The 16,696-nt window shown below is 36.6% G+C and overlaps 1 protein-coding gene across 3 annotated transcripts in view; it reads left to right on the top strand.

Moving 5' to 3' along the window:
* The window catches only part of LOC149160944 (nardilysin-like), a 413,290-nt gene that overhangs the window by 79,782 nt on the left and 316,812 nt on the right, over positions 1-16,696 (top strand). For all 3 annotated transcript variants that reach the window (XR_016261820.1, XM_089436840.1, XM_089436839.1), the window contains exon 3: positions 8,462-8,508. Coding sequence is in view for 2 of the 3 variants with exons in the window: in XM_089436840.1 (XP_089292966.1) it covers positions 8,462-8,508 (47 nt within the window). In the remaining variant the exon portion in view is untranslated. The remainder of the gene's footprint in view (positions 1-8,461; positions 8,509-16,696) is intronic.

The following is a 16,696-nucleotide window of genomic DNA, read 5'->3' on the forward strand; positions in this document are numbered from 1 at the left end:
GCTCTTTCAAAGTCAAAATTAACCTCTTTTGTGCCCCAACAAGACAAATTTGCCATTGAAGCTAGGCTGCTAGGCCTAAAGGGTTTGATCCTCTCTCCTTTCCTCTCTTTTGTTGACTGTCATAAATAACCAGATGCGAAGACTATTCTAAACAGTGGCATAATCAAGTGTTAAACACCTCCAAATAAGCGTAATAACTCTAAGAAGTAACACACATCAACTAAAGGCTTAAATATCTTGTTTTTGTAAGTTTCTTATTCAAGTTTTGGGATTGATTTCACGGTGAAAGCAATTTGACCTAATTTGTTTAAGTATGAGTGATAGCATTGTGAAGAACCATCAGTGAATTGATTGTATGACTCATGCATCTTGAGGATAGCTAATTAGTTCATTAACTTGTCTCTTGCATCCTTTCACTCTTGCATGAGCATCTCATTAGTGGTTAAATGCACTTGTTAGTCTTCTATTACATTGTATATCGCTGTTAGCAATCTCATCTCTCCTTGTGCTTATTGGTTACATTTGTGCTTAAGAGGAAATTGCAATTGGTTCATAATCTAAGTGATATGTAGATATTGTCTCATCATTGTGCTTTAACATTGTTCTTGTGCCTAATTGCTAAGTAACACTATCATAAGAGGACTTAAATGAGGTCTTATTGATACATTAATTAGCTTTAATAGGTATCCTGGATAATTGGAGTTGCAAATCTTGTTTCATTGGGACAATCTCATCTCTAACGTGCTTCATTAATTGCTCTTGTCATCTTGTGTTAAGAAATATCATTGTGAGCATCTTGTTTCAAGTGATTAAATCTTGTTGGAGCAATTAATATATCTATATCTCATTGAAGCAATCATTCATAATTTTCACTTCCATTCTAGGTTAGAAGTGCATTTCTAAAATTTACCTCCAAGCATAAGCTTGGTTGAAAGAAAGATAGGACCACCTTCTTCACACAATTTGAGAATTCTAGACCCTCATTCGAAGCTAACATAGGTGACCTTGCAATTCTCTTCTCGGCAATCCCTTGTAGGAATGGAGGCACTTAGGTGGTTAGAACCCCATGGTAGGTATCGTTAATGAGCCCTTAGCCTCCTTCCTTTGGGCTTCTCTCCACAACTTGCGTTTGAGACTAGCTTCAAAAGAATTAAGAGGAAGGATTCACTTAGACTAGGCATCTAATTAAAATTTACCAAGATCTTGCATCGCACTTTAGATCTAGGCCCTGCACTTCATTTGAGATAGAATTTGCATCTTGCAACACCTGTTCATCCGGTAACTTGGAATATTAATCTATATTATGCAAATAATTAATTTAAATGCACTGGTGTCTCACTTATATCTTAAGGAATCTAATCTAATTGTGCTTAATAATCATACTTGCCATTCAATTTTAAACCAAGTTGCTAGGCCATTCAGTTGTGTCTCTTGCACTTGTTGGTTCCCAAAAAGTTTCTCATCTTCTCAACTGTAGGGACTAACCCCCTTAGCTTGCATTTAGGAGACAACTTAAACGGAGAGGGCAACGATCAGAGTGACAACCCCTGCCCCGAGCTTTGTCGCAATTCTGTGTACAATTTGAGCAACAACAAGACCTCAGTTTTGGGCCTAGGGTACAAAATGGGTCTCATGGGTCTCATTGTGGTGAATATGCCGAATTCTGCTCACGTTGAGGGCATTGAAGATGGTGCTGACCCTCCCATGTCTCAAGGCATGAGACAAACCTCATTTGGGCCATGTATCAACTACCTGAATCTATAGTACTGCTAAGCCGACTAGGGGCATATTGTGTTGAAATTTGTAATTAGGTTCGGTCTTCATAATGACATATGTAATCATGATTTTATGGATTTGATGTAAAGAGACATAAATTTATTATTTTCATTCTTGAGGCATGAGTTTCATGCTCAAGGGAAATTTATTTTTAAGTCAAGCACCCATGGAGTGCTTCTAGGGCTTGTCATTGAGTCTACAAAGTCAATTGAGTCATTGTCATGTATGGACGATTCATTTGGTCATGTTACATATCGTAAAGAAAATTTTATTTGAGTGAAAATACAGTCAAAGACCCTCCAAGACCTTGTCACAGTGCTACAAACTTGTCGGCCTTCAAAAGGAGCAAGTCGGCCTATCTAGAAGGACAAGTCAGCCTTAGGGCATTCAAGGATGCCTTTATATAGGAGCATTCGACCTCATTCAAATGGGCATCCATCCAATAGCAAACAAGAAGTGCGAAGAAGGAAGAATAAGGAGCCTCTTAGATAGTGAAGAGAAGAAGGAAGACTTAAAGTTATGTACTTTTTTTGGGCCACCTACACCTCACACGTGCGAAGATGTTAGGGCTTTTATCTGTTGCAGGGAAGCTGAGTTGTAGTACCATCAAGAAGTTATTCATTGGTGCCAATAAGACTTGTTTTGAGGACCAAGTTCACAAGGAAAAAGGAGACCAAGCAAAAGTAAAAGAAGGCATATTTCTCCATTTCATCTCACATGTGCTATCGTAGGGTTTTTGTAGAAAAGACCAAAAGTTGCATGTCAAAAGAGGTTGTAAATTACAGTCAAGTTGCAGGTTCGAGCTTATGATGTGAAGGCAGATTTGAAGCAAAAAGACTTGGGTTGATTTTGTCAGAAGTAAGGACTTCAAGAGGAATTGTGACTTGGTGTTGGAGGGTTTGTTTGACAAGGGTCATAGGTCTTGGAATTTGTCATCTGAAGTTCTATAAGAAGAGAAGAGTTCTTGTGGGTTTTCCTCTCTAGAGGTGAGGTTTTGGCCCGGGCTGATTGCCTATATCTTGTGTCCTTTTGTCTCATTGTTCATTATTGTTTGTTAACTGTTTGATGATAAGAACATAATAATAATCAAGCTGAATAAGAAACTAATCAAGATAAGTAAAAAAATATCACAAGCATTTATTAATTTAAGAGAAATCACTTAATCTAGCTGCCCCTAGATTTCTCAACATATTGGTCCAGGTGCATCATCCCATAAATGATATAGGGCAAAGTGAAAGAGCTCTGTGGTTGTTCAAGGTGCCCATGGATACAAATGATGCTCTACAACTGTCTGGAGTCCCATGGCTCTCAACGCATCACTTCAGGGTGTCAACATGTCCCTTTGGAGGACTTGGACCTCAGTAAAGTTGCCTTGACCTATAGATGGAACCACCTATCAGTCATGCACAATATCCAGTGCTATAACTTTCACCATTAGGTACATTTAATCATTATTGCGTCTATGTGAACCAAGCTTGAAAGAAATGGGCAACTTAACACTTCATATAAGGCTTCTCTTTCGAAATTGGGGCCTTAGTCATGTAATAGTGTTAATTCGCTAGGTAGGAGTGGTTAATAAACGATCCTCTTCAGTGTTTTGAACCCCCAAGGGGAAGTAACATGTGCTTGGTCCACCCTTAAATCAATAGGTGCCATGTCAATAGTGATGGAATGGAGGGGAAAATACTTCATGGCTAAGTTCAATGGTCAAAGGGACCCACTATGATGGAATAACTCATCCTTGGTGTGTATATGTTAGGAGGGAGCAATTGTAGATGCATGAGTTACCTCGGCCTTTGTTTTTCCATCTGTTTAAATGCCTTTTACTTTTTCTTGATTCTTCTTTATACTACTACACATAGCTCAAGGAATGAGAACTTGCTTTGTCTGATGTGTAGCAGTTATTACCCCTTTTATGATGGGGCAATTCATCGCCCATCAGGGGTTGGGACTTGCAAGGATTCCTTGTCTTCTATGAGATAGGGCAACATTGGCCCATGAACCGGGTGATGGCCATATGAGTGTGGCAAAACTCATGCTTGACTTTTTGCCCGCATGCTAATTTGTAAGTCTTGACCATCTTTTGCATTTTGTTTTTTCATTTGTTTTTTTGTGGCCATCATATGCTCTTTCCATTTCTTTTAGCTGCATCAACCTCCTAGGGTACATTTCCAGGCCCTACCTAGATATGAGGATGCCCTACCTAGATATGAGGATGTGTGGGTGCCAAATCCCAATGAACTAGTTGTCAATTGAACCCTAACAAGGGAGGTGGAATAGGGGCTTATAAATTATAATGCAAGATGGAAAGTGGTAAGTATGGAATAGGGAGAGATGGGGCTACGCTATCTCAATCATCTCTTCCCAAGTAGTGCCTTTCCTATACCCATTGGGCCATTATGGGAGGTCCCATTGAACTAGGATTGAAAACTAACCCCCCATTTAAGGTGAGAGAACATGATCATGGCCAAGACCCTTATTTCTTCCATGTTACCCTATAATCCATGTCAAAATTCCCATATACAAACAAGAATAAACATGCGATTGCAAAATGAATCCGCCTTTTGATCAAAAGCCCACCTTCCAACATGTCCTCTTGCTAGATGGGCGAGGAAGCATATGACTGATACAGGTGGCAGAGATGTGAATGACACGTCGCCATTGGATACTAGTGGTTCTCAAGGGTTGCTGGCTGCCGGCTGGAAGAGATGAGCAGGAGAAAAGTTTCTCCTAGGGGTCACCCACCAAAGTGGGTAACATGCCTTTGACTCCAAGTGTACTCCTAGATATAGTCATCACACAACCTTTCATAGTTAGTAAGATTCTTGTGAGCACAAATACATTGGGGAAATGATTCCCATGAAGCTGGGAATCTCGTTAGTGCCATGTTCACCAGCTTTGCATTTGCATTCTTCTTCCCAATTGCTGCAAGTTGATTACGAATCTTTGCGATCTTCATAGCGTAACTAGTGACTGAATCTGATTTGGTCATCTCTATGGATTTGAGTCTGTTTCATGATATTATCTTCTAGTTTATGTTCTCACCTTGGTAGAGACTTATCAGGGCATTGAACATTTTCTTTACCATCGTCTTCTCGTATATACAAGGGATCAAATGATCCTTTATAGTGTCTATAATCATTCACTTGGGGTTCACTTCCTTCTTCTTGTGAGCTACCAACTGCTGCAGATTTGTAGGCAAAGGCACAACATCCTCTTTTTTTTCTTTTTTTTTTTGTTCGCAGTAACACCCTTGGGCGGGCCCACCTGAAGGGGCCTCATGCCCAGCTGACCCAACTATCGAGGCGTGACTCAGAAGGCCCAGAAGAATCGAGTCCACGCATCATGATAGAGGGCCAACACCTTGGCGAGGGCAGGGGGGAGGGTGTGCTTCGACTGACTGGGCTAAAAGCACAACATCCTTGACAATGTTCTAGAATCATTTTTTTCTAATAAAAGTGTAACCCTCACTTTCTATGACAAGAAATTTGAGGTGCCATTCAGTATATCCCTGAATTTGAAGCTAGCTGAGGCCATCTTTGAGTTTTAGTGCAGAAACTCCCAGATCTGAAAAATTAGTCATTAAAAGAAATATTGCACTCTCATTGCTGGTCCTCCTTTTCAGTAGTTCATTTACTGCTATAAATCCATGAGAATCTCAATCAGAGAAGCTGCCTTGATAGCATGTAAATTTTTCCAGCCTAGGTGACCGCTGTCGTAATGTTCTCATGCTAAACAACTCAAAACATAATTTTTTTAACAGAAAAAAAGTAAAATTTTTGAGCATTGCATCAATCACAAAGAGAACTAAAAAATGAGCAATAGAAGAAATAAAACACATACATAGAGATTTCTCTTTCTAATCAACGTTTCATTCCTTTGATTAAAGTTTACAAGGTGACCTTTGCAACTTGCCTGAACTAGCAACTACATGGTCAATAAATGTCCTAGATCTGAAGGGAACAGCTCATGTAAGAAAGGTGCAGCAACAACAGTATGGCCTCTTATTTTCTTGATTGTTCTGAACAACAGCTGCTCTTCCTCCCCTCTCAATGGTAAAGCACACTTGAGTAATGACAAAAGATAATTGAAGGTGTATGGCCTCTGCATGGAAAAGACTGCTACATTATGGTACTGTTTGTTGTACTTGCTAGTCACTTCAACGATCTGTTCCTCTTGTCCTTAAATGCACTGTCCTTCCTTCAACTCTCTTGCTTTCTTTTCTTGTGAGATTGACCCTCTTATTTTGCCTTATTTATGCTTTGAGAGAAGATAACTAGTCTCCTCAATCCTAACAGCTAATTTCCCTAATACTAGCTGTTACTTATCTCAATCATGAGATGTATGGCTAAGATTAAATCCTAATCTAAGTCACTAACATTTTAGAACTTCTAAAACATTTCATTTAGATTACTAAGATTAAGTTGACTTCAAAACATTAGTCTTCCAATTTTGTTTTATTCTCAAGTGAAATTACAAGATGAAATTATTTTCCACTTTTCCTATGTGGTCACTAAAGAAATGTCTCGAGCCACTTCCTACCGGTTTTGAGTCTAGACTGAAACTTGTGCATGAAGTTCCTTCTCAAGCTACATTTCTCAACAATATAACCACTAAAGAACCCCAATGAAGAGGGTGCTCTAGGAGAGTGTGCACACGTGGATCACTCCTCAAGAAGACATCTCATCCATTATCACAGATGTTAAGGTGCACCAAGATCAATTTGAATGCCACATGTAAAGTAGACCTTGCACTACCTGAAGGAGTTCTCAATCAATATAATGAAGCAATAATGGGTGATAAGCCTAGCAAAAAATGTACTTACACCAAGCTGTTAATGGGAAACATTAAGAAACAACAAATAACCAATATTAGTTAGGAAAACCCTTAGTTGATGGGTATTCTTTCCATAAATGCACTAGGGGTTGATCAAGATTGCATTATTCTAAGAAAAACCCATGAAAGCACCCAACATTCCACCAATCTCCACATGTGCAAGATGCAGGCCTCCAAAAAGTGAGATGATAATGCCAGTAGAAGATGATAATCCATAAACAATGTGTACCAGGATCATAAAAATATTGCTCCTAAGCTGTCCAAACTCCAATGCAGCTTGCCTGGGTAGGGTTTTCAACATGGCTGAAAATCCTCATGCTATATGAGGGGTAACATGAAGTTTACAAAGGTGTCGTGCACATGGTTTCAGGCTGAATTTTATTTTTTACTTCTTTATTTCCCAAATTTTGTGGAAAAGCCTTTTCTTGGGTGATGCTTGGATGGTTTGGACAACTGCAAATAATTTCGGTACTCAGAGCAGTTATTTGCTATTGGTTATGTACAGAAGCAGCAATGTAAAATTACTTTTCTGGGTGACTCCACTTCTTTTAGGCTAGGCGATTTGAGGAGTTTTACGGAGGAGTTTGCTTTGCTTGTGGTAGTCAAACTCAGTTTCTTTCATCATGTTGCTGAGTCTCTTTTTGTTGGTGCACAAGCACATATGCTTGCCTTTTTGCTTTTTTAGGACAATGATTTTCCTAGGACCCTTGTTTTTCCATGTGATATAATTTGTCTGTTGCATATCTGTTGATTTGATTTTTGAAGTGAAAGGAGTAAGTGGCAACTAATTTATTCATATAAGGCACACCTGTTCTGTTTCTATTTATCTATTGTACATGTTAGTTTGGGCCATCAATGTAGAGTGTGTATCATTTGGCCAGAGGGCAGAAAGTTTCTTATCATATATACTGATAAGAATGCTTCTAGAGAAGCCATGCAGAGTATGCTTTTTTAGGGTGGCATTCTCTGGGGACCCTTGTTTTTTGTGTGGCATAAATTTTCTGTTGCATGCTGTCCTGATTTGACCTTTGAAGTAATGTGTGGCAACTAATTCATTCATATGGAATCCACTCGTTCTCTTTCTAGTTATCTTTTGTTAGTTTTGGGCCATCAATGTGGAGTGTTTATGAGTTGGTCAGAGGGCAGAAAGTTGCTTATCATATAAACTGACATGATTGCTTCTAGAGAAGCTATGCAGAGTACAAACATGACTTGTAATACAATATCGTCTCTTCTTTCTGATATTTGCAACATCGGGAACTGTATTCTGTTTGAGAAAATATGCTGGAAAATCATATCGAAACCTCTCTAAAAATTGACGAAGTAGCAATGAACCTTCTACTAATGCTGATTTAACTTTGAATAATAAACTAAAGGGTGAAAGTTTGGTCCAGTATCTAGTAATCTCATCAAAAGCTTGTTGATCATGTGATACATTCTAGCATACTTAGACATCTTATGAAGGTTCCAATTATTTTCCTATCAAAAGATAGAGTTTCAAAACATAGAAGAATATAGCTTGCTGAAGGTATGTTCTGTCAAGATAGTTTGCTACATCACAAGTTTTTTGTCATGACATGTTTCCTGAACTTTTGGTTTTATTATGAGTAATAATATGTTTGTGGGAGGCATGTCTAAATTTAATTCTTGCAACCTCCCATCGAGCCAGACATTCTAAGATGTTGGTCAGAGAATCCTTCAGAAAATGAACTCGGAATATATGCATTTCTAGCTACTTCTTGTTTTAGAGTATGCATTGTAAACCTTTGTTTTTCAAATGATAAATATTGATTGTTCATTCTACTATTAGTATTTAGCATCAATAACTCCACAATCCTTGATTTTGTAGAGCATATGCTGTTTATGGGAAGTGCTGAATTTCCAGATGAAAATGAGGTGTGTTTTTTGTCCATTTCTTCTTGTACTTATTATAATTAGACAGTGTCACACTGCTAATGTTTTTTGAGGTTGAAGTTTTATTACTAATTCACTTTAAGGTTGAATCTTGGAACTGAAATGCCTCTTTTCAGATTATGCAAAATATACTCCCTTAGCATATCCGTACTTACATAATTTTTTTACGTTTCATCATGCATAACTTAGTTAAACATTCTTTACCGACTCATTTTTTCTGGTGCATAACTTTGGTGTTTTCATTTGTTCACAATTTGTATGCTAGTTGCAGATTGGACGATAATCAACTTACTAGATTGGAATATGATGATGTAAAAATTAATGACTAATTGCTATCCATACACACAAATAATGCAAAACATAACAAGTGAGCTGTGCTACAACAAAATCTAGCACCCACAAAAGTGTAAAGTCTGCAGAAGACAAACTCATCGATTTATCAGAGAAAGATATATTTATTATTAATGAATGAACAAATGATTTCCAATTTGTGGGAGGCCCTTGGCTTTATACTGCCTTGGGTGCCTCTTGGTGAACAGATCATGACCTTTTGCCTATTTAACTAATTGTTACAACTACTAATTAATTTACATAACATTGCCTCCCTCCTGAAAAGATGCTTTGTCCTCAAAGCATACATAACGACGGATGTTGTTGAAGAAATGCTTCAAACTCCCAAGAAGCTTCTTCTTCTGGTAAGTCCTTCCACTTGATTAGGTATTCTTTGATTACTCGAGATCGCAATTTCTTTTCCTTGATGGAGATGATGCCTTCTGGTTCGAGAATGACCCTTCCTTCGTCATCTAAAGATGGAAGTGTTGTTTGTGCTAATTGATGTTCACCAAGTGCTTTTTTAAGGTAAGATACATGGAAAATGTTGTGAACACGACTTTTATCAGGAAGGTTTAAATGGTAAGCTACTTGAATGATCTTTTTGTTGATTTGGTATGGCCCATAAAACTTTGGTGCTAATTTGTTTTTTCCTTTTTGTTTTAAGGATAACTGCTTGTACTGTTGGAGTTTAACAAATACCCAATCTCCAACTTCAAATTCTCTCTTGGTTCTATTTCGGTCAGCTTGCTGCTTCATACGGTTTCTTGCATTATTTAATTTTTCTTTTAGAGTTTGGACGACCTTTTGGGTTTCTTCTAGTTGGTTTTAACAGCTGGTAGTTTTGTGTGGATGATAGCCAGGTCCTTCTATTTTGGAGGTTCATACCTGTAAAGAGCTTGAAATGGAGTCATTTTTGCTGACGTGTGGTAAGTAGAATTGTACCATCATTCAACGAGATGTAATCACTGAACCCACTTATTTTGTTTGTCTGTGGCGTAAAAATGTAGGTAAGCTTCCAAACATTTATTGACAACCTTTGTTTGGCCATCTGTTTGAGGGTGGTAAGCAGAATTCATGTTGAGGTAGGTTCCTATATGATTGAATAATTCCTTCCAAAAATTACCCTTAAATTTGGCATCTCTATTGCTCACAATGACCTTTGGAAATGCGTGTAATTTGTAAATATTTTTGCAAAATATCTCAGCGATTTGTTTTGCTGAGTCTGATTTCTTCATTGCAATAAAGTGAGCATACTTGGTGAGTCTATCGACTACTACAAGAATCTTATCCTTACCATCGGATATAGGTAACCCTTCAATAAAGTCCATTGATATTTCTTCCCATTTCTGATTTAGAATGTTTAAGGGATGAAGTAGTCCGGGTGTCATAATATTTTCATTTTATTCCTCTGGCATTTATCACATTCGGCTACATATTTTTGAATATCATTGCTCATTCCCTTCCAAAAGAATGATTGACGTGCGTTGTAGTAGGTTTTAAAGTATCCTATATGTCCGACTGACAGTGAATCGTCCGACTCTTTGAGAACCTTGGCTTCAAATTTGGAATTTGCATTCAGATAAATTATTCCCTTGTACCATAGAATATCGTTCTTCCATTCAAATTTTGAATTCCGAGGAAGATTATTGATTATAGCTCTTGTTTCTAGATCTTTTGCGTATCCACTTCAAATCTCATTAGGCCATTCGGGCGCAACCACTGACATTGCTAGTAATGATGGTTCTTCGTCTTTCCTTGACAAGGCATCAGCTACTACGTTATCTTTCCCTTCTTGTGTAATATATCCATGTCAAAGGTAATGATTTTTTCTATCCATTTTTGTTGTTCTGTAGATAGCGTTTTCTGCAGATGCTAAAGACTATTATGTTCTGTTCATATTAAGAACTTACTTCCTAAGAGATATTGTCTCCATTTGGCTAATGCGTGCATAATAGCAAGCATTTCCTTGTTATATGTAGACTTGAGACGTTCATGCTTATTGACCTTTCTGCTTTCAAACATGATTGGATTACCGTCCTACATTAGTACTGCGCTTATGCCAAAACTCGAAGCATCACATTCAATTACAAATGGTTTTGAGAAGTTTGGTGTTGCTAATATAGGGGCATTAGACATAACTTTCGTCAAATCTTCAAAACACTTTCCTGCTTCATCATTCCATCGAAATGAGTTCTTCTTTAGAAGGTTTGATAGGGGTGCCGGTTATATGGGCGTAGTTTTTAATAAATCTTCGATAATATCTGGTCAACCCTAAGAATCCTCTTAGCTTGGAGATATTAGCTAGTTTGGGCCACTCCTTTATAGCCTTGATCTTGTTAGGATCCACTTTTACTCCATGGGATATTATGTGTCCGAAATATTCTACTTCTTCCTTCCCAAAGATGCATTTCGACTTCTTAGCATAGAATTGATGCTCTTTCAATAGTGTAAGAACTTTCTCCAAATGTTGCAGGTGCTCCTTCCAAGTTTTACTGTAAATTAAAATGTCATCAAAGCACATTAAAACGAACTTCCTTAGATATGGATGAAATAACTCATTCATAGTAGCTTGGAATGTTGCTGGTGCATTGGTTAACCCAAAAGGCATTACTTTAAATTTGTAGTTACCTTCATGTGTTTGGAACACAGTTTTTGGTATGTCTTCCAACCTTATTCTTATTTGATAATATCCTGAGTTTAAGTCCAATTTTGAGCATTTCATTGATGAAGGGAATTGGGAACTTGTTTTTAATTGTTATTTTGTTTAGTCCTCGATAATCGATGCATAAGCTGAACGATCCATCTTTTTTCCGCACTAATACAATTGGAGCAACATACAAACTTTTACTTTTTGAGATGATGCCACACTTTAAAAGATCTTTCATTAATCTCTCAATTTCCGTTTTTTGATGATGGGGATATCGATATGGTTTGATGTTGACGGGGTTTGATCCAACTTTGACTTCTATTGTGTGCACAATTTCTCTATTAGGAGCATTTTCATGTGCTGTAGGTCTTGGAATACTTTTTCATGCTTCTGAATTAGCTGTTGTCCTTCTGGTGCTTCTTCGCTAATCAATTTTGAAGTTAACATTTCTAATTGGTGACATTGTACTATTTTGTCTTTGAGGTTTTTGCGAGTTTCATGTTTGTGTAGATTTTCTTCCGGATTCATCGCATTCAATTTTTTTTTTAGATCGACGTTTCGAACCAGCAACGGTGGTTCATCTTCAGGATGTGAGAGAATTAATTGAAAGACTGGTCTTATTTGCCAAATATATATAGAGATGCATGAGATGCTTACCCAACTATATTCCTCCTCCAATTAACCCATAAATCTAATCCTTTCTAACTAATTTAACACATTTTGACCATATTAAAATATAACTTAACAATAATCATCATTTGAAAATATATACCTAAAACATTATATAAGAAGCCTTAATAATAAACAATCATCATATGTTTAAAAAAAAAAAAAAATAGATATAAACATAGTAAAATCAATTATAATAAGGCAAAACAATAATAACAATTCATCAAATGGAATGACTAAAGGGTTAATTAAAACAATTAGGATAGGACAATGCCTCCTAAAACAAATTAAAAATTAAAACAAGAAACAAGTAGGATCATAACAATTAAAATTAATAAACAATTAATATTAATAATTAATTAAAATAATAAAACAAATAAATATAAATACAACCCTTACTTATGTATTTTAATTTTAATTAATAAATTCATTAAAATACATATACATATTTAATTTTAATTAATAAATAAATGTGTATATGTGCATATACATATTTAATTTTAATTAATAAATTAGCATGGATATGTATTTTAATTTTAATTAATAAATTAATTAGAATTTAAATAATTATTAATAAATTATTTAGGATTAAAATAATTAAAATAATAATTCATCAAACATATTAACTAAAGAGTTAATTAATAAATAATCGTGGACATGTATTTTAATTTTAATAAATTAATTAAAACTAAAACAATTTGAATTAACTAAAGAATTAATTAACATAACTAGAATAGGGATACACATTTTAATTTTAATTTTAATTTAAAAATTAATTAAAATTAAAATGATTAAAATAATAATTCATTAAAATAAGACAACACATCCTAAGACAAATTAAAAATTAAAAACATAAACAAATAGGATCTTAACAATTAAAATTAATAATTAATTAAATATGTAATTCAATTTTAATTAATAAATTAATTAAAATTAAAATAATTAAAAGAAACAATAAAATTAAAAATCAATATAATTAAATTAAATTAAAGCAGAGATAATTAAAATAGATATAATTAAAAACATGAAATAATTAGTACTAATAAAATTAAACAAAAATACAATTAAATAGAACAATTAAAATAATTTAAAGACCTGTCGGCTAAGCATCTCATGCATCTCTATATATATTTGGCAAATAAGACCAGTGTTTCAATTAATTCTCTCACATCCTGAAGATGAACCACTGTTGCCGGTTCGAAACGTCGATCTAAAAAAAAAAATTGAATGCGATGAATCCGGAAGAAAATCTACACAGACATTGTACTACATAGGCTGGTGCTCCTCTTCGAATCATTTTCATCATTTGGGATGATGATATGATTTGATTCTCAGGTGCTTGGAATCCATATAACTTGTGTTTCTGCCCTTCCCATATAAATTTTATAAACTACTTTTGATGGTTGGCAGAGTAAGTACCGAGGGATTTGCAACCATTGGATACCTATGACCACATCTACTCCTAATTGTACAATGTAGAATGGAGATTCTAAATTAAAGTCTTGAATCTGCAATTTGACTTTATGGCATTTTCCTGCCTTTTCAATCTTCTTACTGTCGCTACCATCACCTTCATATTGGGCATGGGAAATGTGAAAATGTTGAGTCTGTTCGCCATGGTTGAGTCCAAAAAATCGTGGTTACTACCGGTGTCGATGAGAACCATTACATTGTTCTCCTTGATATGTCCTTTTAATTTTAATGTCTGGGGTTGTGATATACCTATCGTAGTTGATAGTGACACTTGCGGAATGCTTTGGTCGTCTAGTTCTAGAGAGAATTCTGGGGCATCTTCGATTTCTTCTATGTCTGATTCATCACTGTCTGAATCATTAGTTGCGTCACAGTTATATAGATTCTTGGTCTCGTTTCTTTTAGCACACCTATGTTTAGGGTCCCACTTTTTGCCACAGCGTTTGCACTTGCCCTCTTTCATCCTTTGCATTTCCACATTAGATTTTTCTCCTTCACAAAGATGTGGTGGAACATATTTTGTGTTATCCGTATTCGCAGACTGGGGAAATCTTCGTCTTGAATATACTTTTTTCAGCCTTTGACCACAACATCTTTTCAAATTTCTTTTCAGCAGCTTTTGCTTTTTGTCTTGCTACGTCTATCGACGTAGTGTCATGAAGCTCAAGTTCTGCTCGTAGATGGGTTTTAAGTACGGAGGTGTACGATTGGATTAGACGAGTTTGTGATAATCCAAGTACTTGTATTGCTAAAGTCTCCCATTCTCGAGTGTATTCACCCACATCTCCTTTTTGTCGCAATTTGGTGAATGTTGAAAATAACTCTTCTTCTTTGACACCTTGGAACCTTTTAAAGAATGCATCCCTAAATTTTCTCCAACTGATAGCAAGTGTCGTCTTCTTCCACCACATATACCAATTATATGCATCGCCTTCCATTTTCATGGAAGCATGCCTAATCTTTTCGTCATTATTGAGCCAAGCAACACTGCATTTTTCATTATCGTCAAATTTGGGTAGCTCGATTTTTTCCCTAAGTTGATATGTTGCTAATAGTGGAGCGAAAAAGGGGTATTGACTTGAAAACAACATATTGGTGAATGGATTCCAAAGTTGCTTATTTTGAAAGTTCGTTTTACTATTTTCTTGATTAAGCGTGGAAGACGTCTTCGGGGACTCGGGTTTCTCATGTGCGTCTGATGATTTTGACGAATCTGGAGAATTGAGATGTTGAGTTGCTTCATTATTCTGGGGTATTTGATCGGGTGTAATCTTTACTCTGGTACAAATACAATCCAACATCACCATAGCTAGATCCACTTTAACTGATAGGTCTGCTTGATCTTTTTTAAATTCATTCTTGTTCTCCTCGAGCTGACTCTTTATTCCATTTGTTGTGTCATGCAGTGTCTCGATTTTGTCGCCATGTTTTGTCACCTTAGCCTCAAGTTTGATCAATTTTTTATTGAAATCGGTCATCGACATTGATGCAACCATTGATCTGGTATGCGACGGAGTATACCTATCTAGCCTTACTTTTCTTTATTTATTTTTTGTTCTTTGTTATAAATAATAATTAAATTATCTAATTTTTATAATATAATTATTATAAAGCTATATATTAACCAATCTTCCAAATGTCTTACCCGACCATCGATGATCGCGTTGGTTGATTTGGTCACGTTCGTTGACCGTGGCTAAGACGTCTGTCGCTCCTGTGGCTACAACGACCCAAAAATACTACTGACGCGGGGGAATGGTGATTGGGAGCCGATAACAGAGCATACACGAGGGAGTAGAGACGAGGGTGGTGGAACAACGTTGCGGAAGAGCATGGGGCCGATGTTGTTGAAATTTCTAAGTCTAACTCGTTAGAATTTTTCCATCACTATCTGGTTTATTTCACCTACTTGTTTAATTATAGAACAAGTTATTTAACCATATAAATACTGAAATAAACGCAAATGCAATCTCAACCATCTACAAATCATCAACTGAAAGAAATAGACAAACACATAAGGGACACCATTATTTTTGGACAATCGTCCCCGGAAAAACCCAACTTGGGAAAACCAGTGCAACAGTTCTAAGGGTTTTATTATTAAGCAACTTTTCTTGAGTACAACTAGGTGCTAAACTAGCTCACTCGACAGAGAATTCAATCTGGCAGTAATACCTCTCTTCGGAAGCAGATATTCGGCAAGTCAGTGCCACGAAAATCTCTCCAACGCCTCTCTGAGGCTCTGCGTCAACCCTCCTTGCCTCTGCGTTAGCCTAGAACCCTCTGCGTCAGCCAACAGATGCTCTACGTAGCCTTCTTTGCCTCTGTGCTGGTCTTCCGGCACTATTTTTGCCTCTCTGCTATGCTCTCACTGCCCCTCGTTGCAACTCTGATAACTGGTTCGATTTCTCTCAGCAAACCCCGCTCCAGAGAATCTAATTGATTGATCAACTTGGTGTATCTCCAACTGACCCTCAAGCCTCCTCTTATACTTTTTCTGTTGAGTCTTCAATGACCGAGATTAAATCTTTAATCAACGACTAAGATTAGATTTGGTTTGATCCATGTCATTTAGAACCTTCTCACCTAGTTTTATATTAATAACCATTAATATTTTTATTTTCCTAAGTTTAGACTTAGGAACCCATCAAAAATTTTAAAATATTTTTAATATCTTTCTAATTGGGTGGAATTTCCGCAAACCATTTCTGGGTCTTGGAGATCTCATGTGCTTTAGCCTCTCCACCAATTTTTATGGCTAGAGCACATCCGATGCTACCCCAAATCAACACTCCCTCTTAGCGAGGAATGTGCTCTAGTAATTCTTCACCACTGAACATTACCCTGATCATTTGGTACCAGTACCTGTCTTGATGCTTGGCCTTGCTGCCCAACATTCTCTGCACTGCTGCCCATGGCTCTACCACTGCCACTGCTACATTTGTACTGCAGCTCCCTCCGCATCCATGCCACTGCTGGTCCTCTCTCCCAACACTGCATCTGCACTGCGACCCTCTCCCATCATGTTGCATTGTGCTGCCCTTAGCA

Source organism: Pinus tabuliformis, chromosome 5_2 (assembly GCF_031772625.1).
Source record: "Pinus tabuliformis cultivar Carrire ecotype Pingquan chromosome 5_2, CPIR1, whole genome shotgun sequence".
Taxonomy (NCBI): domain Eukaryota; kingdom Viridiplantae; phylum Streptophyta; class Pinopsida; order Pinales; family Pinaceae; genus Pinus; species Pinus tabuliformis.